Source organism: Anthonomus grandis, chromosome 16 (assembly GCF_022605725.1).
Source record: "Anthonomus grandis grandis chromosome 16, icAntGran1.3, whole genome shotgun sequence".
In the NCBI taxonomy this organism is placed as follows: Eukaryota; Metazoa; Arthropoda; class Insecta; order Coleoptera; family Curculionidae; genus Anthonomus; species Anthonomus grandis.
In genome coordinates this window covers 1350785-1371824 of record NC_065561.1, presented here as the reverse complement: position 1 = coordinate 1371824, position 21040 = coordinate 1350785, and the positions used below count along the sequence as shown (strand labels likewise).

The following is a 21040-nucleotide window of genomic DNA, read 5'->3' as shown; positions in this document are numbered from 1 at the left end:
TTAAATTGCGTTAACGACGTGTTCAATTTTGAGCCGGGACTCATTTTTAATAACATCTTGTAGTCCCCTCCTTTCTTTCCAAGCTATTGCATGAACGGTGTGGCCTAGCGGTCAACGCAGCAAACAGTAACAGTCTTGCTGCAAGGTTGTAGGTTCAAATCTCGATAGTCCCTTTGTACTTTTTTTATTATTTTCGTGTATTCAAGTTTTATGTTATTGTTTTTTATATATTTGTGAGGTCAGTATTTTAAACTTATATTTTACCGTTCAGTGTGTGTGTATATTTGACCCAGTCGGGCGTGTTTTTAACCTTCTTGAGGTATACTTTTTTCTTTTACTTTAAGGTCTTTTTGTAATATTATTTGGTTTTGTTTACATTATTTTTTAGGTCTAATGATGCTCTTAGGAGCGATACACGTGTCACTATTCTAACAAATTAAAGAATTTTTGAGACCGAGACTTGTGTTGTTCTCCTTTGATTTATTTAAAAATAAAGTTTTAAAATTTCTGTTGATTTTTTTTTAAATCTGGTGATTTTTCATTTTTTTTCTGGCGAATTTTATTTTTTTGACCTGGCAACACTGGTATCGAATCAACTTGCAAAGAAAACTGTTGCGCTGAGCTTCACCCGATAACACCTGTTTATTTTAGCTAGACACAATAATGTAACTCCAAGTTTAAGGCTTATTATTTTTCGTAAATTTAATTTATTTTATAAAATTACTGGTGGTGTGCCAAATAAATAGTCGTTCAAGTAGCAGAAGGGCTTTCACTAATCTCAATTCGCCAAAATCGAAATACAGTCCACGTCAAGGAAATCTCTACGATTCAAAAACCAGATAAAGGTGAGCGAAAAATTTAATCTTCGATTAGCACCCCGTTTAAATAGTAAACGACGAGTAAAAAAATTAAATTAAACTTAAAACTAGTTTTCTATATTACCTGCTGCTTGCGGTGGTCTTTCGGCCGGAAAATCCCATCTCTCATTAAACGTTTCTGTGGTTGTTAAATCGTCTGCCATCCATGAATATGAAGATCTTAAAATAAAAAACAATTTATTATATACTATTATATTTATATTTGATTGCATTATATTCGTGCAAAAGCCCCTTATTTTATTTTTTAAGCCTTCTTTAACCCAGAAATTTTCACAGAAGAAAGTATTAGAGGCTTGTTTATTCAAAACATGCGGAAGGATAAGTAAAGACCAGCTGTTTGCTTTAAGCTGGGTAGCTATTTACATAGCAATCTCAGCAGCGTTTCACATTTACTTTTTTCGACTTTGCCTTTATCTTTTATCTTTCTTTGTGATGCTGAACTTCTGGGTCAAAACTTAAAAATAAATTGTATATATTTACGTTGCGGTTAGCAAAATATTTGAATTATTTATCCTAAGGTAAAAAAGTTCAAAATAAGTTTTATTAAATATCAGATATTATCGGTATTTTTTTATTGAAAGTAACACCGCGTTATATAAAATATAAATACATTTTCGACATATAGAAAACTATACCTACCTATGTCGTTTCTTGTGTAGCTCTATACTTTTCTCGGAGCTTTTATGGTACAAATGGTGCATTGTGGCCGAACATCTGAGCTTCATTTTTCCGTTTATGAAAAGGTGCTTGACTACTTTCAGCTTGACGGTCGATAGAGCACTAAAACGAATAGAAAATTGTTCTGTTCAGGTTCACAAAGAAAATTCAATGAGCTAGAAAATAGGTTATTAAAGTGTTAGATATCTTGTTTAGTAGCTGTGTTTTCAACGCCGTACTCGTACTTTCCTGAAGTAATTTTATTTAATGGCCACTAGATAAAGGAGCCAATGCCTTGGTTGAAACAGGGAATTAATTAATTATTTGGAAAGCAACAAGTAAGCTAGTATAAATAATAAATAAATAATGAATTGTATTTAAAACAGAAATGAATTACATAATGAATAAATGTTCCCATACAATAGCTTACCTCTGCTTTAATTCAGCTTAAGTCAAACAAAAATCCTATAATAATATTTTTAGATATATCGGTAGAATTATATTATTTGCTTTGTTTTGTTAATGTAACGCATCTAGTTATAATAAATTTAAGAATTTTCTTTAAAATAATTTATCAACCAAAGGAATGAGTAATGCATAAATCCCTTTTTTTATGCAAACGTAGTCACAAGCCCGGAATTTTTGACCTGAGAGAAGAACACGACGTTTTTAGTTTAGTTGGTAAGGTCGAGGCGTTCGGAGAGTCGGCTTGTGAATTCGTTTTGCTCATTACGGATTTGTTTATTAAATTTAATTTGTTCTATTTGTTGAATTTATTTAATAGAAATAAATTATAATGTCTGAAAGTGAAAGTGAGTTTATTCCGACATCAGAAGTGGGATCTAATTCACACCCACAAGACGATGGACAATGGACTAAAATTTTGGAGGTGCAAAATCGTAATTTACTTGAGTTAATTAAAGTCGTTCATACACCAGGACCAAACAATAAAAATGTTACACCTCTGTTCTACAGTTGAGCTTTGTCTGGCAGATAATCCATTAGAAGGTAGTGCCCTTATAATTGCACTAAGTAAAGCTTTAGAAGGAAGTGCCTCCCAGTGGCTGTCGCAAGTGTGCTTCCCTGGAATAACATGGAACCAATTTAAGGACTTCCTTATTGAACGTTTTCGTGGTGTTAAAACAACAACTGGTATGTTAATTAACTTACAGAATGATTCTCCAAAAAACGGCGAATGCCTTAGTACATATGGCAGTACGCTAATGACATCCATAATGTCAAGGTGGAAACAAATAAACATTGAAGAAATTGCTGTTTCAACTGTTTTTTAGCTCATTTAGCAAAGTTTGACAGTAGATTACATCGTTTATCTTTTCTCACGAAAATCACAACAAGGGCTGAATTGCAGCAAGAATTAAAGGCCATATCATACAGTAAACGAAAAGTTGAATCTTCTCTTGAGACAATAGAGAAAAAAAGATGAAATTTATGACTAGCATCAAATGTCATTTTTGCGGGAAAATGGGACACAATGCCATTGATTGTCGATTGAAACGGGAAAAGAAGCAGCTATTTTTTAAAGGAGACCAATCCACGTCAAGAGTGCCGCCGCCAAAACGTTCAGTGGTGTGTTTTAAATGTGGGGAATATGGGCACTTCGGCTCAGTATGTCTAAAGAACAACGGCGACACGGCGATGACGACGGGACTCAAGAACAAGGATTCCGAAAGGTGAATTGATATGTGTGAGGTTACGGCTCCATCAGGAGTGCTGATTCAATCTGGTGAGTCATATTCATTTTGTTTTGATTCTGGTGCCGAGTGTTCTTTGATAAAAGAAATTATATCAGAAAAACTAATCAGAAAGATTCTTTTAATATAAATAATGTTAATACTGACATTATTGGTAATGAGAAAACACGCCTGTTACATATTTTAGAAACATTTTCTGATTCATTTATAAATGGTTTTCCTTCAACTAGGATCACTACTGGCCAATTAGAAATACGATTAATTGATCCAAATAAAACCGTTCAACGACGGCCCTATCGACTTAGTCCGGATGAAAGACAGGTTGTGAGGGATATTATTAATGAATTGCTTGAATATAAAATTCTTCGTCCTAGTTGTTCCCCTTTTTCTAGTCCAATTTTACTGGTAAAAAAAAGAATGGCTCTGGCCGTTTATGTGAAAACATCTTGTCGGACTTGCATTGTCTTATTTATTTAATGTCTGAGTAATAATTTAATGTAAACTGAGTCAGTTTACACTTGATAACGGTTGGAGATACTTACCAACCGAAACGTCGTGTTACATTAAATAAATAAGACAATGCAAGTCCGACAAGATATTTTCACTGTACCATTGTCTACCACCTTCAAAAAGCCGTTTATGTGTTGACTTTCGAGAAATAAATTCTAATACTATTCCTGACAAATTTCCCCTGCCATTAATATCCGGTCAAATTGATCGACTTAACGATGCCAAATATTTTTCATGTTTAGATATGGTTAGCGGATTTTATCAAATCCCAATACACCCTGATTCGATAGAGCGTACTGCTTTTGTCACGCCCGATGGCCAGTATGAGTTTTTGACTATGCCGTTTGAACTCAGAAATGCGCCGTCTGTGTTTCAGCGAAGTTTTATGAAAGCATTGGGTGATTTGGCTCATTCTTTTGTTGTGGTCTATATGGATGATATCACGATTACAGCAACTATGGTGGACGAAGCATTAGAAAGGTTAACCTTAATACTAAACACTTTAACAAAAGCTGGATTTACCTTCAATATATCTAAATGATTTAATTCATTCCTTAAAACTAAAATAGAGTATCTCGGTTATGAAGTTTCTTCTGGTGAAATTCATCCTAACCGTCGTAAAATTAAGGCTTTAACTGAATTACCCCTACTACAAACAGTTACCCAATTAAGACAATTTATTGGACTTAGTTCTTATTTTCGACAATTTATTCCCAAGTTCCAGGTTATGAGACCTTTCTACTTGTTAACCTCAGGTAATAAAAATCTGGATTGGAAACCTAACCACGAAGAAATTCGGAAGAAAATTATTTCCATATTAAGCACTGAACCCATGCTCATAATTTTTAATCCGAACTATCCTATTGAGCTTCATACCGATGCTAGCTCTGAAGGGTATGGGGCTATTTTACTTCAAAAGATAGATAATAAAAACAGGGTTATCGAATATTTTAGCAAAAGAACTTCGCCGTGCAAGTCAAAATATCATTCGTACGAATAAGAAACTCTGGCGGTTGTCAACTCTGTCAAACATTTTCGCCACTAATTACAAGAACGGAAATTTGTTGTTATTACTGATTGCAATTCTTTGAAAGCTTTACGAAACAAGATTGACTTAACACCGAGGGTTCATCGTTGGTGGGCCATTCTGCAATCTTTTGATTTCGATATTCAGTATAGAGAAGGCAAGCCAATGGCCCATGTGGATTTCTTTTCCCGAAATTTATTAACTCCTAAACCAAAACCTTGTCCAAATAAAATAGAAGAAAAGCATGTAAGCCTTGCAGAAATTTCTAGCGATTGGCTTCTTACTGAGCAACGACGTGATGATGAGATCATTGGTAGTCGTACGAGACGGTTGTGTCTTCGCTCGTCGGCTCTGATGGTTGATAAGTTTTGTTTTGACTTTGATTTGTTTTGATTTGTCTTTCTGTTTTTGACCTTACCAGACGCGACGCGAAGTTTTGCTGTACGTGTGCTTTCGGTATAAATAGTTTTGATTTGCTTCCTGTATAAACATTAGTTTTGATTTCCGATTAAATTAGTACCTGTTAACCGAAACTTGACCTTAAAATCACAATTTATTGAACTTAAACTCCACAACATCAAGTTTTCGCAGTGCGTGTGATTTGATAATAAACAGTTCCGGTCTCCTGCTTTACAAATAATTTTCGTTCACGGAACAATATTTTTTTTTAATTTAAATATTTGGACACTTTTTGAAATCAATCTTAAGAAATTATGGCTGAATTTAAGTGTGATTCCTGTCAAAAGACCATCTTGGAGAAAGAAAAATATAAGCTTCGCTGTAGCGGGGAATGTCGCCGAAATTTTTGCATGTCCTGTACTGGTTTGGATAAGGCCACAACAAAGGTACTGTATGATCAAAAGTACCATAACATAAGATTCTTCTACAATGTTTGTGACTCTCCTACTTTAAAATACCTTCATGACAAGGTTTCACAGTTACAAAAAGCGCAGATTCCTTTAGACATTGATGATGCTTTGGGTTCAAGTCTCAAAAAGAATACGGATCTCTACCCTGTCATTACAGAACTATATGACATCTTGAGTCAAAATGATCCCAAATAGAAGGTTTTGTTCGAGAAAATGGATGATGACATTCACAACTTGCTTGCCAATAGTAGATCTGAAAATGGTCAAGAGTCAATGTTTCACTCAATCAAGGATAGTCAAGATCCAGATTCATGATTTCCCCAAACAAGAACTTGCCAAGGAAATGAAAGATTTACGGAAGAGTATTAATCAAATGGCCCTTAAAATGGAAAAGTTGACAGTTAAGGAAAAAGAAATCCCTAAAAACATTCCAACAATAGCAAAAAGATCCATTTCCATTTCTATACAGACCGATCAGGAACCAGAAGTTTCGCCCCCTACAAAAAGAATAACGGTTTCACCCCAGAAAACCATAACTAGGGAAGAATGGCATTACCTAATCGTCTCTAATATTTCTCCTGACTATACAGTAAACCGGCTCGCTCACTACGTTAAAGATAAGCTCCACACTAATGCTTTTATTCGATGTTTTCCCTTCACGCAAAATGAAGACAGTGTGAACTCCAGCTTTAAAGTAGGTGTCCAAAACAAGGATCTTTTTAGCCAGCTAAAAGAGACGAATGTATGGCCGGCTGGTGCTGTTGTGGATGGACGGAGGATGGGTCCATTATCACCGTTAAATTCTCCACCGGCAGCTAATAAAAACTTAACTCCCAAACCTGTCTCAAACCAGCTCAATATGCTTCAAATTGGTTCAGATAAAGATGCGATAGCTGCATCTAAGTCATTTGGGTAAGAAAATGTCAGCTTCAAACTTGTGGAGAAGGCCAACGATGATGATGGACTGCATAATATGGACCCGATGACTCCTCCAGTAGTGCGACTATCCTAAAAATCTGATGCGGAAAATGGACGATACCTGTTGGCTAGACTGAGAGACCCCACCATATTAAAAACTCTTAGGCTCTACTTGGCATACCTCTATGACCAGCCTTCCAACGTTTGTCTCGAAGGCCACACCAAGACCAGTGTCAAGCTAATGTTAGCTTCAGAAGGCCTACCTACTAACATAGACTCCCTCCGACGCGTGTATATCCGTTTCCACGACGTCTATGGAATTGGTTCAGCCGAAATAGAAGAAGACCTCTCTGCTTTTAGATCCTTCTTTTCTTCAGAAAAAAATTTAAGGCTTCAAAAAATACGAGAAAGTCAATCTAATTATTTTTCCACTGGTTCCTCATCTAGGAACAAAATTTTTTAAATAACGTGACGCGACCAGAGGATCAAGCGCTTTCTGATAAATCGAATGATAGCAAGCTTAGCGTATTTCTTCTTAACATTCAGTCCTTAAGACACAAAACTAATGAATTATTTCTTTTATTAGAAGAGCTAAATTTTCCAGAAATAGTTGCTATAACCGAACACTGGCTAAACACTGATGAACCTGTGTTTGTTCAAAATTACACTACAATAGCAAGATTTAATAGAACTAATTTATCTCATGGGGGCACTATGATTATGTCTATAAACAACGATTTTTCACCGGTAACTAAGTTTGATAAATTTTATCAGAAAAAGTATTTGAATTTTCCATAGTTTACATACAACTATAATACATACAACCTCTATATTATTTGTGTATATAGAACACCTGACGCTGACTTACAGACTTTCCTTCAAAAACTACTAAGCTTGCTAGAATCCTTGCCCTTAAAAGGTAAATTAATTTTGTGTGGCGACCTTAATATTAATTTTTCCAGTGTGTGGGCTGCTCAAGAATCTCTTCACTCTATTTTCGTCTCAATGGGTATAGTAATGCATATTAACTTTCCTACCAGAATAACTAGAAATAGTTCTAGTACCATCGACTTTGTCGTGTCATCTTTTGCTCCTGAACTCGTAGATTGTACGGTTTTTAATTCCGGATTTTCTGATCATGAAGCTGCACTAACTAAATTTTCCATAAATTCTAAAGGTAAAAACACGTTACGTAAATTAGGCCGTGTTTTTGGCAAAAATCATTTCTTACAATTCAAGAACTTATGCCAAACGGCTGATTGGGATTTTCTTTCTGACGATATGGATAGTGAATTTTCTAGTTTTATAAAGTCTTTATCAAGTATTGCAGATAAGTCGTTTCCTCTTAGACCTATCAAAATTAAACATCATAAGCCATGGACCACTAAAGGCTTACGTGTTTCTGCAAAAAATATGCGCTCATTATCACACCTGAAAAAATTTACCGACAGCGTATTTTTTCATAACTATGTCAAGCTTTATAGAAAAATGTACCATAAGACTATAAAAGCTGCAAAAAATATTTATTATAATAAAAGGATGATCGAATCAAGTAATGTTGCCAAAGAAACATGGTCTATTGTAAATGAATTAAGAACTAACACTTCTTCACCTGAGGACCTTAATCACTACTTTGTTAATGTAGCTAAAAATCTAATGGCTACCATAACACCTTCTCACGATCCTCGTTCATATCTTCCAAATGAAAATTTACACAGCTTCTTTTTTACCTCCATTGTATCAACAGAGCTTCAAACTACAATTAATGAAATAAAAAACAAATCATCATCTGGTACAGATGGGGTCACTCTCAAAATGTTTTCCAATCTGCCAAATTGCACCTTAATCCATCTAACAAACTTAATTGACAAGTCATTCCAAAATGGTGTCTTTCCTACCTGCCTTAAGACTGCAATAATTATTCCTTTGCATAGGGGAGGAGATAAACAACAAGCTTCAAACTATCGCCCAATCGCACTCCTTCCCACTTTATCAAAGATCATTGAACGATTGGTTAAAAAAAGGCTCTTATCGTTTCTGTTTAAATATAAAATTCTTACTCCTCACCAATTTGGATTCTTGAGTAACAAGTGCACAAATGATGCTATGTTTTCTTTCTTTAATAGTGTTTACACCAGTATAAATAATAATCATTCAACAGCAACAATTTTTTGTGATTTCTCCAAGGCTTTTGATTGTGTAAACCATAACATTTTAATTGACAAATTGAATCACTATGGGTTCAGAGGAACGCCCCTTGAATGGTTTAAATCGTATCTCAGTTACAGAAATCAGCTTGTAAAGGTTGATACGACGAAGTCTTCTTGCAAACCAATAGAATGTGGGGTACCTCAAGGTTCAGTCCTGGGCCCTATTTTGACATGGCCAATCTTAACATCAGTGGCAAAATCTGTCTTTTTGCTGACGATACTAGCTTTACATGGAGCAATCCGAATGCTTGGGCACTACATGCTACTATTTCTAATGACTTAATTACCATTAAATCGTGGTGCGATTCTAATCTTCTGTGCCTAAATTTCTCAAAAACTAAAGTCTTATCATATAAAACTACTATTCAACCCTTTATACTTAACAACGCCAGTTTGGACGTTGTTGAATCTGTGAAGTTCTTGGGACTTAATGTTGACTACTCCCTAAAATGGGACTTGCATATTGATGTCTTATATAAAAAATTAAGTTCAGCATGTTTTGCCTTAAGATCATTTTCCAGGGAATTAAGTTTTCAAACATCAAGAACAGTTTATTATGCCCTTTTTGAGTCACATCTACGTTACGCCCTTCCATTCTGGGGCACATACGGTGTGACTCAATTTGAGTGCATCTTTAAACTCCAAAAGAGAGCAGTTCGGTATCTGCTTGGACTTAATAGCAGACTCTGCTCACTGTCAAGAAATCTTTAAAAAATACAAGATACTTACTCTTCCCTCTTTATTCGTATTGGAATCTATTTGCTAAGTACGCAAACATAAGTCAGAAATGCCAAGTAGGCCGTCTCACAATTATTCACTTCGCAACGCAGTGCATGATCTTTATCTGCAAGCCCCTCGGTCCGAGATATTAAAAAGCTCTATTCTATACAGAGCCAAAAAGATGCATAATCATTTGCCTTTGGAAATTAAATCAATTACTTCTTTTCCTCGATTTCATAATGCTTTGAAGGCATACTTTCTGGAAAAAACCTTGTACGCAGTGGAGGATTTTTTTCTAGGATAACTTTTTGGGTATCACACACACACTGGCTTTTTTTATGTCTTAAAATAGAGAATATATTAGTTTTTTTTTCTTTAGTAAATGAATTGCACTTTCATTTTGTATTTAATTAATTTACTGTTATTGACTATTGTGTTTATTTTTATAAACATTTTATACATCATGATGTATATTGACCAGGTACATTGTTTTTGTACAGTTTTGCATGTATTTATTTTGTTTGTATATTTTATTTTTATTTTTATTTTGTATGTTTTGTTTTGTTTTTATATGTTTTTTGTTATTAGTTTTGTCTACAAAATTTTGTAATTTTTTGACAATAAAGCATATGATTGATTGATTGATTGATTGATCTCTACTATCATGAAAAAACTTCTTGAAAATGAACTTCCAGATGATATCGCTAAAACATATGAGTCACGAGCAGGTACCCTGTATCGAAAATTCCAAAAAAATGGTAGAACTCGGAGCTTACCTGTGGTTCCTCCCACTTTTAGGTGGTCGAAAATAAATCAAGTTCACGAATCTATTATGCATTTGGGATATGATAAAACACTGTATAAGCTCTACGATTATTACTGGTTTGAGGGAATATCAAAATATGTTCGTAAGTTCGTTGATAACTGCATTACTTGTAAATTGTCAAAATTTCATTCAGGTAAAATTCAAGCCGAACTTCACCCTATTCCAAAAATCAGCATACCTTGGCATACCATTCACGTTAATATAACAGGGAAATTAAGAGGAAAAAGCGACCGCAAGGAGTATATTATAGTTATGATCGATGCTTTTACAAAGTTTTTGTCCTTGTATCATATTTTTAATATCGATACCGATAGTTGTATTAATGCATTGAAATCGATTATTTCATTATTTGGCAATCCATCTCGTTTAATTTGTGCTTAAGGAACGTGCTTTGCAAGTAAAGATTTTTGTGAATTCTGTATGTCACAAAATATAGGTTTACACTTACGGGTTCATGTCGGGCAAATGCTCAAGTTGAACCTGTCATGAGTAGTTTGAAAAATATGTTAACCGCAATAGAAAGTAGCCAAAGATCATGGCAAGGTGCTATTGGCGAGATCCAGCTGACATTGAATTGCACGACCAATCGCGTTACTAAGACTAGTCCATTAGAATTATTAATCGGTAGGGTGGCACGTCTGCTAGGGTTAGTATCTGTTAATAATGATAATGAAGTTATAATAGATATTCAGGAAGCTCGAGACCGTGCTTCGGAAAACATGAAAAAAGTATCAATTTATGATAAGGTTAGATTTGATCATGGAAAGGCTAAAGTAGTTCGTTATAAAATAGGAGATCATGTGCTACTTAAGAACGAAGAGAGACATCAAACAAAATTAGATCCTAAATTTAAAGGTCCATTCGAAATAACAGAAGTTCTTGAGGGTGATCGATACACTTTAAAGTCATTAACTAATAAAAGATCTTATAAGTATTCTCATGATTATTTAAGAAGTATGCCGGGAAGTCAAGTTCCCGTGGAATTAGATATGTGTAATGATATTGAGGATGAGAATAATGAGTTGATGGGTTCTCCTAGGATAGTTGACGTAAGTGGAAATGTAGAGTAATGGCAGAAGTAAATCAGGGCTAGCACCACATACATTGTGCTGAAGTCGCAAGTGCACACTTGAATGTGTGATTATGGTACGATGTGTGCTACAATTTGTGGCGGGGACCTGGTCACCCGATGGTAATAGTGTTGCTCTAGAGCTAAAACGAGCATGTAATCGCTGTGGTATACAGCAAGAGCCTTGTGGATTTTTATAATTTGGGCCTGATAACTTCCTCATACGTCTACTATATAGTTTTATTGTTGATTTTGAGCTATATACTTCTTGACTTCATTATTCGAATGCACCTGTTGATGCTAAAGTTGATGTAATAAAACAGAATCTCTTCATTCTAGGATCACCCGAGGACGTGTGTAAGTCAGGATAGCCATGTCGGTAGAATTATATTATTTGCTTTGTTTTGTTAATTTAACGCATCTAGTTATAATAAGTTTAAGAATTTTCTTTAAAATATATTATCGACCAAAGGAATGAGTAATGCATAAATCCCTTTTAATGCAAACCTAATCACAAGCCCGGTATTTTTGACATGAGAGAAGAACACGACGTTTTTAGTTTAGTTGGTACGGTCGAGGCGTTCGGAGAATGGGCTTGTGAATTCGTTTTGCTCATTACGGATTTGTTTATTAAATTTAATTTGTTTTTTCTTGTGAATTTATTTAATAGAAATAAATCGTAATGTCTGAAAGTAAAAGTGAACGTCATGCGACCATCAGCGAAGCCGGATCACAGTTCTCGTTATCTCGCGCTCTTAAAATTGTTATATGCAGCAGTTTTGGTATATTTGTAAATTAAGCTTAATATAGTTTTTAGAATTGATTGTACCGCCGTAGAGTAAAGTCATCCGTTTAGTTTTTCAACTTTGATATTTGTTTTTAATAAAATTATATTTTTTACGGAAAAACATCGTTTCCATTTTTTGTTACATCAAAACTTGTATCTATTAACAGACGAAAAATAATGAAAAACACAAAGTCACGGTCTCACAACATTTACTTAAAGCTACACGTGTTTCGCTCTATTCAGAGCATCATCAGGCCTAAAAGAATAATAATTAGTCTTGAAAGAAAAAAAGAGGACATTAAAAAGACTAAAACCTTAAAAAGCCACTAACGTTGGCAAAACAGTAAATAAACATACATTTAAGGTTAGGATGACTATACAGTTATTTAGAACCAAAAAATAAAAAATAAAAAATTGTAAAATGTCACACCTATTGGGAATCGAACCCGCGACAACAAGCTTACAAGCCAGAGACTATAACCTATGGGCTACCGGAACACTGAGGAGAAGTTCAAAACATTTGTTGTTAAGCCAAGGCATTCTAACACAATATTAAACTTATTTCAGTTGGAAGAGATAATGTAAATATAAAATTGATTAAATAAGATTATTAAAAATAAGGTTGGGTTCAAAATTAAATACGTCGTTAACACAGACAAGAACATGACTCTTCTTGGCTTTAGTAATTTCCATCCTCTCCAGAAGGTCAAGCTTTTTCCCTTTAGGGCATTCATGAAGTATTTCAGCTCCGACCTCTGGAGAAAAGTGATGTGTGGAAGCTAACAGGTGATTCGCAAACGCTGACTTTGTATCACGGACGTCTGTATTTTTAAATTTCTCAAACAACGCTACATGTTCTTTAACGCGTGTAGAAATTTTTCTTCCAGATTGGCCAATATATACAGCGTCACAATCCCCACATTTCAAAGAGTAAACCCCTGATTTCGAAAAGACATTTGCCTTGTCTATCACGCTCACTATCTGTTTTTTTAAATTATTCGCGGTTTTGAAAGCGATTTTGATATTAGAGGTCTTAAAAAATTTAGCTAAATTTAATGAAATTGAGCCGAAAAAGGATAAAGATCTAAAGGACTTTTTGTCGTCTTTCGCATGAAGAAGGTTGTAAGTCAACCTATATTTATTTAAGAACTTAAAGTATAATTTGTTAATTAAGTAAAGTGGAAATCCATTATTAAAAGCAATATGTTTTATAATATTAAGCTCTTTAGCAAACGCTTCCTTTGACAGGGCGATGTTAAAAAGTCTGTAAAAGAAAGAATTGAAGGAGGCAAATTTGTATGGATAGGGAGAAATAGACGCATATTGAATGACATTATCAGTAGTTGTGGGTTTACGATATATTTCAAATATTAGTTTATTATTGAGTCTTTCTATAAGGAGGTCTAGGAATGGCAGTTTACCATTTTGTTCTTCCTCAATGGTAAAAGAAATCTTTGGGTGCAAAGAATTCACAAAACGAAGAAAATTTGTCAAATCTTCTTTCTGGCCATTCCAGACAATAAAAATATCGTCAACGTACCTCTTATATTCAATGAGAAACTCCCCAAACCTACCCTTAACAATCCTTTCTTCTAGGTTGCTCATAAAAATTTCACTTAACAGTGGGGAAAGGCATGAACCCATAGCCAATCCAGAGACTTGTTTGAAAATTTTATTATTGAATTGAAAGAAATTTTGATTCACAATAAGGCTGAGCAAGTCCAAGAGGTTATCAACTATAACTCGACTAAGGGAAGATTTTAATAATAGAGTTCTTACCAGATCTATACATTCTGTAGGGGGAATACTAGGAAAAAGATTTTTTACATCCAAAGAAATAAGTATAGATCCGTCAGGTATGTAAAGATTTTTCAGACTATTTGACAAATCCACTGAATTTTTAGTTGAATAAACACTCCTAAACTTAGTCACCTCCCTCAAAACTGTGTTTAACCAAGCTGATAAATGGTAGCAGGGGGAATTGATAAAAGAAACCACTGGTCTTATTGGAACATTGTTTTTGTGAATTTTTGGAAGACCGTAGAGAATTGGAGTTCTGGGATTCATAGGATACAGCTTTTCTTTCTTAGTATTAAAGAACTCAAGAGTTAAACTGCACTTGTCCAGCATTAGCGTCCAGTAGTCCACTTAGCGTTCTAGCAGAAAGGGAAAAAGCTTGACCTTCTGGAGAGGATGGAAATTACTAAAGCCAAGAAGAGTCCTGTTCTTGTCTGTGTTAACGACGTATTTAATTTTGAACCCAACCTTATTTTTAATAATCTTATTTAATCAATTTTATATTTACATAATCTCTTCCAACTGAAATAAGTTTAATATTGTGTTAGAATGCCTTGGCTTAACAACAAATGTTTTGAACTTCTCCTCAGTGTTCCGGTAGCCCATAGGTTATAGTCTCTGGCTTGTAAGCTTGTCGTTGCGGGTTCGATTCCCAATAGGTGTGATATTTTACAATTTTTTATTTTTAATTTTTTTGGTTCTAAATAACTGTATAGTCATCCTAACCTTAAATGTATGTTTATTTACTGTTTTGCCAACGTCAGTGGCTTTTTAAGGTTTTAGTCTTTTTAATGTCCTCTTTTTTTCTTTCAAGACTAATTATTATTCTTTTAGGCCTAATGATGCTCAGAATAGAGCGAAAGACGTGTAGCTTTAAGTAAATGTTGTGAGACCGTGACTTTGTGTTTTTCATTGTTTTTCGTCTGTTGTATACGTCGGTCTCTTTATGAAAAATGGATGAGATTTTCTTATTTGCATCTATTAGCTAAACTAAAATAAGAAATATATAAATTTGACCTAAATTGCAACACTCTATATTTCAAGCCCAACAAAAATTTTATATAGCGTAAATTTTATATGCATTGTCATAATTTCAATCACTTTGACATTCCTCTAATAAAATGAATGATTCGCTCAAATATTTTCTCTCCCCGAAATATAATTAATAATGAAGTTTTAATAAAAATATACGATCCATTAAAAAATTTTCCACTTTTAATTTAGTTAGACGTTTTTAATTAGTTTACGAGTTTGAGCGCTAAAGAACCTAACATATATAAATATCGAGTGTTTTATTAAGGGTGAGGAAGTACCATATATTATTAACGGATAATCAGGGAAAATGACAACAGGGCAAATACAAAAAACTTAAATAACAGACAAAAAAAAATATTACCTTAATAATTATTTTATTACAATTCTACATCGTTATTTGAAAAAAATCCTTTTTTTTATTTTCTTCCGGAATATATATAAAAGAAATTCTAAAAATATCAGATTCCTATTTATAAAAAGAGCGGACGATGACACAGTGTTTTTTGTAATATTTGCGACAAAAATTTATATAATGGTGTAAAATGTGTGAAATGTACGAAGGTTTTTTATACAATCAGTTATTGTTATTATGAAAATGTAAATACGTTAATTATTCTCCTAGTTTTTCTACTATTTTATTCGTATTCTGTAGTTAAAGTTGATTTGTATGGTTTATGTAGGGTTCAACTTACGTTTGGGTTAATATTTTCATCAAATTCAAGTGTCTAGTTTTTAAGTAGTTTAACTTGTTTAAGGGCCCATTTTGGCCCCAGTTAGGATATTTAGGTTATATTATTGTAAATCCCTGTATTTGCTTTTGCCTTGGCCACAATTAAACGATAGGTTAGAGTTTTTAACGTTGACAATAAAAGTATGTTCCTGAATTTTGTTACATTTAGCGTCAGAAGTGGGATATTTAGAAGCCTATTTTTAAAAGCGAATGTTTATTAAAGAAAATATAAATTTCCCACGTCGAGAAATAACACTAAATAAGAATAATCAGTTAAACTATGGCGACCGCAAAGTTGGCTTGCAAATTCGTCGATCCCTCGAAAACGACTGACTCATCCCTTCTCTCTGACCTCGCATACCGAGTTGGTCTACGTGACCTATTTTGCTTAGTCTTAATTTTTTTTCATAAGGCGGCGCCATTTATTGCTAACAGTCGGCCGTCCTGCAATTTTTCACGCCCTCGTGAAACTAAGCTTCGCATCACCTGTAAATAGAGACAACTATTAGTATTTGAATAAACAACAAAGTCATGTAGAACCACATTGTCGTTAGCGGTTCCAATGCCTCATTTCGCGTTAGGGGTTTTACATTTGATATGTCATATTCTTGTCTTTTGAGACCAAATCGAGTTCGTTACTTCGTTGTAACCATCGTAGTGACGCAATCGTTTACGTCTTCGTATATCCACGTTGGATGGCGCCGTGCACCCTTCAGCAGATGGCCAATTAGCTGGTGGTCTACTCGTTTGACTCTTGTGACACATCCGACTCCGGGCTAGTGCACCTAATAGAAATGTTCTTTATTTTCTCGCTGGAGTACACTCCCGTATAAGGTGTTCTAAATCGTGAAGAACCTGCAATACTTTTTACAACATATCTGTCATGATCTAGCACTTCGCTAATCACGCATGGACCATCATATTTTGGCATTAACTTTCGACTTGTACCATCGTTATTACTTCGATTTCGTAATACCATTACCTGTTCTCCAACATCAAACGATACTTTACGTCTTGTCTGATCAAAGCGTTTCTTTTGCTTATTTTGATCAGCAGAGATTCGTAGGCTAACGTTAGCCCGAGATTTTTGGATATCTTCATCTGGTGTGATCTCCGTCACTTCAGCCAAGAGAACTGGGTCGTTTCATCCATAAGGTCTATAGCCAAATAGAAGTTCATGAGGGCTCTTCCCGGTTGCCTTATTATTTGTGTTGTTAAGTGCCCAACGTATTTGAATAACGTTCTTGTCCCACTCGTCTTCCTGATCGGCTGAACATGTAAGGGCACTTAGTATGGTCCGATTGTATCTCTCGACTTGACCGTTTGCCCGTGGTGTTGCCGTGGCATTGAGAATCTATTTTATCAGTACCTCTGTCGCATATTAGTCTCGTTGGTATTCCAAAAACATCACAAATATCTTGTAGAAAATCGATAACAGGTGCCGTTTTTGTATTACGTATAGCTTTCATGATAAGATATTTTGTAAATGCATCGATTGCAATAATTAAGTAAGCATTCTTTCTTTTGCTACACACAAAGGGCCCAAGATGGTCGATGTGAAGCGTATGCGAAGGTACATCATTTTTAGGAATTGGGTTAAGGTATTCTGCTTTCTTTCCTGTTGGCTGCTTATTATACAAACAAGGCAAACAACTACCAATATAGTTGCGAATATACCGTCTCAGTCCAGAAAAGCAATATTGTTTTGAAATCGCGTCATATGTTTTATCTAGTCCTAAATGGCCATTTATATCATGTAGTAGGTAACAACTTGCTTTTTTGCACATTTTGGGACAACCCATTTTACACCGTCTATGGTTTTTCGATAAACTCTATTATTTTTTAATTGAAAACATTTATGAATTTCCAAGTCTTCTTTGTCGTTAGGCTTAGAATTTAAAGTATTATGAATTATTTTACATATGGGGTCTATTAATTAGGCAGCTAATACCCAATCACCTTCATCAATATTAAATATATTTATTTGAACCTCTTCACACTCGTTCTCCATAAATTTATTGCTTACATCCGCATCAATAGGAATCTTCTGTATATTGTTGGGCACAACCAGGGCTTTTACTGCTTGATCTACTTGAAAACTAATAATAGCTTCTCCAATTGCCAAACTTTTACCACCTCCGTAACCACTTACAATAGTATTTGTAGGTAACATTATGATTTTTAAGTCATTTGCAAATTCCTCCGTGATGGTAATGGCTTCGTTTCCACAATCAACGTATCCTTTTTCCAAATATCCGTTGATATGACAATCGGTATAGTAACTATACTTTGTACTATTTAAAGACTTATCATTACAAATCACATTGATAAATGGGCCTTTTTTGGGGTGGCGATTGCATTTGCTTCTTTCATGTCCTAGTCTTTTGCAGCGAGAACATTCCAACCGTGGTTTAGGGCACTCTCTGGAGCGGTGTCCTTTCTGTCTACAATTGTAACATTTAATTCCTATTTTAATTCTTGTAATTCCGATGTTCTTATGGAAACAGAAGTACCGGGCTGATTATGGGAAAATTTTGAGCGTCTGTCAAATCTTGTATTGATATTAGCAATTGCTTTTTCCCTCATTACTTTGACTATACCGTCAGATTTTTCATTAATGGTCGACAAATACTCTTCATAAAGTGCTTCAGGAGTATCGAACCTCCCTACCTTAGCTCCTTTTTGTAGAGTAGGGTCTGTCAATCCATCAAAAATAAGGGAAACGGACTTATTATTTTCGCAAGCCCGCAAAAGTAACATTTTTGCATATGAATATTGAGTCATCGTTTCGTTTGATAACTTTATTCGTGCGATGCATTTTTTTATTATGGTTGCAAAATCTGAATAATCCGGAAAACTTTTGAGTACTAGCGTTTTCCACTCATCCTATTGTAGGTGGTAATTATCCAGATTTTCATAACAATTCTTGGCAATTCCTGCAAATCGAAGTTGCATGACATAGATTTTAATTGCATCATCCTATCCATTGATAAGTACCAATTCCTCAATTTTGTCCAGCCATTTCAATGCCGAAAGATGAGATTTTTCCGGCGAAAATTCAGGCACACAGTTTGCATCGACACGCGGGTGTATTTTGTGCTGCTTATTGTTGTTTGAATTCTGGTTCTTTAGGTCGCGAACCATTTCCTCTAGATCTTTAATTTGCTGCTCATATTGATCTACGCTTCTCTCGGTAGATACACTTGTGCAAGTTTTAGGTATCTCTACTCAAGACAGGATCACTTGCCGTTTACCTCGACCTCGATCAAAGCTGCGTCGCTTAGAGCGAGATAACCTTTCTCGTTCGGTATTCCCGTTGGAAGGAGCTACTAAAAGAGGAAGTGGATCTACTTCTTTTACCGACGTGACGAGAATGGGAACGTTGTTTTGATTTCAGCATGCATTAAGTACAATTCACTACACAATCACAAACAAATCACAACTACTAGCAATGTCTTAGGGCCGTAAGTTTATTCCACTTTTAAACTAAAAGCGAATGTTTATTAAAGAAAAGATATATTTCCCACGTCGAGAAATAACACTAAATAAGAATAATCAGTTAAACTATGGCGACCGCGAAGCTGGCTTGCAAATTCGTCGATCCCCTGAAAACGACTGACTCGTCCCTTCTCTCTGACCTCGCATACCGAGTTGGTCTACGTGACCCATTTTACTTAGTCTTAATTTTTTTTCGTAAGGCGGCGCCATTTATTGCTAACATTTTAGTGGATGCCTTTAACAAGAAGTCTGGGATGAAGAATGGAGACCGAGAAAGTGATGGAGTTGCTATTAAGGAAGTTTGACAAGCAAAAAGTAGAACAAAAAGAACGAGATCGTAAACAAGAAGTACGAGATAAGAAATAGAAAGATTTGAATTAAAATGTATAAAAAAACGATTATGCAGTTTTCTAAAGGCTAATAGGGTGTTGTCAGAGTCACAGTATGGATTCACCAAGGGTGTAGGTTTCGATAATGCTTTGAATGAAGCATTGATCATGATCATCGCATCCTACTAAATAAATTATATAATACCGGTAATAGGGGACTTGTACTTGAACTATTTAAGTCATATTAAATTACATTAAATTACATAAAACTAAATTATTTATTTGAGAATGAAAATTGGAATGACGTGTCTAAAACAAACAATCCAGAAGAAGCCTATACACTTTTCATAAACAAATTTTTAGAACTTTACTTAAAATGTAAAACAACATCAATTTTTTACAATAAAACTAACAAAAAAATTAAACCCTGGATCACAAATGGCATTATTGTATCAATAAAAAAAAGAGATAGATTAAAAAAACAATTACAAAATAACTTTACAGAAAAAAAAGGAAGAGGGTATAAAAGATACCGTAATAATTTAAAAAAAAATAATTGACTACACAAAAAACCTTTACTACAAGACAAAAATTAATGAAAATAAAAATAACTTAAAAAAAATATACGAAATATTATCTGAATATAATAATAAATATAAAAAACAAAATAAAATCCCTATTAAAATTCCCATGGAAGCTAAAAATAATTGCAATTTAAAAGAAAAAGCAAATTTTTGTAATGATTACTTCTCTAAGATAGGCCTGGATATGTACAACAAAATACCAAACTCGTCAAATATATTTCAATTAAAAAATGCAAATAACTCAATGTTCTTAAGGCCAGTAGATCACAATGAATTAATAAAACATATAAACTCTTTAAAAAGTAACAGTGCTCCGGGACATGATGGTATTTCAGCAAAACTAATTAAAAAACTTCACATTTATCTAATTGAACCCTTGACATATATAATAAACTTAATCTTTAAAACCGGAATTATTCCTAAATCTTTTAAAACATCCATTATAACCCCCATTTTTAAATCTGGAGACAAAAGTTTAATTGATAATTACAGACCAATCAGTACAATTTCTAATTTCGCAAAATTGTACTAAAAGTGTTTAAGGGAGCGACTAGCCGGGTTTTTGGATAAAAATGTATTTTAGTCTGAAAACCAGTTTGGTTTTTCTTCGGGCTAGAGTACTGGCGATGCCATGCACAAACTCATTGAACATGTAAGGTATAAATTGGACTTTGGCAAAAAGTGCTTAGCAGTATTTTTGGATCTGGCGAAGGCCTTTGACACGGTGTCCCACAAACAGCTTCTTGATGTCCTCGAGAAAAACGGGGTGAGGGGTCCCGTGTTACAGGTCTTTGCGAACTATCTTGTGGAGCGGCAACAGTACGTTAAAATAGATGACACTTTAAGTGACCCATGTACAGTGAGGATTGGGATTCCACAGGGGA

General features: G+C 34.5%; 1 protein-coding gene across 1 annotated transcript in view; it reads right to left on the bottom strand.

Moving 5' to 3' along the window:
- The window catches only part of LOC126745611 (uncharacterized), a 711162-nt gene that overhangs the window by 41105 nt on the left and 649017 nt on the right, over window positions 1–21040 (bottom strand). The window contains exons 4-5 of the mRNA XM_050453549.1: window positions 1518–1658; window positions 943–1037 (exon numbers count right to left, since the gene is read on the bottom strand). Of these exons, the coding sequence (XP_050309506.1) occupies window positions 943–1037; window positions 1518–1658 (236 nt within the window). The remainder of the gene's footprint in view (window positions 1–942; window positions 1038–1517; window positions 1659–21040) is intronic.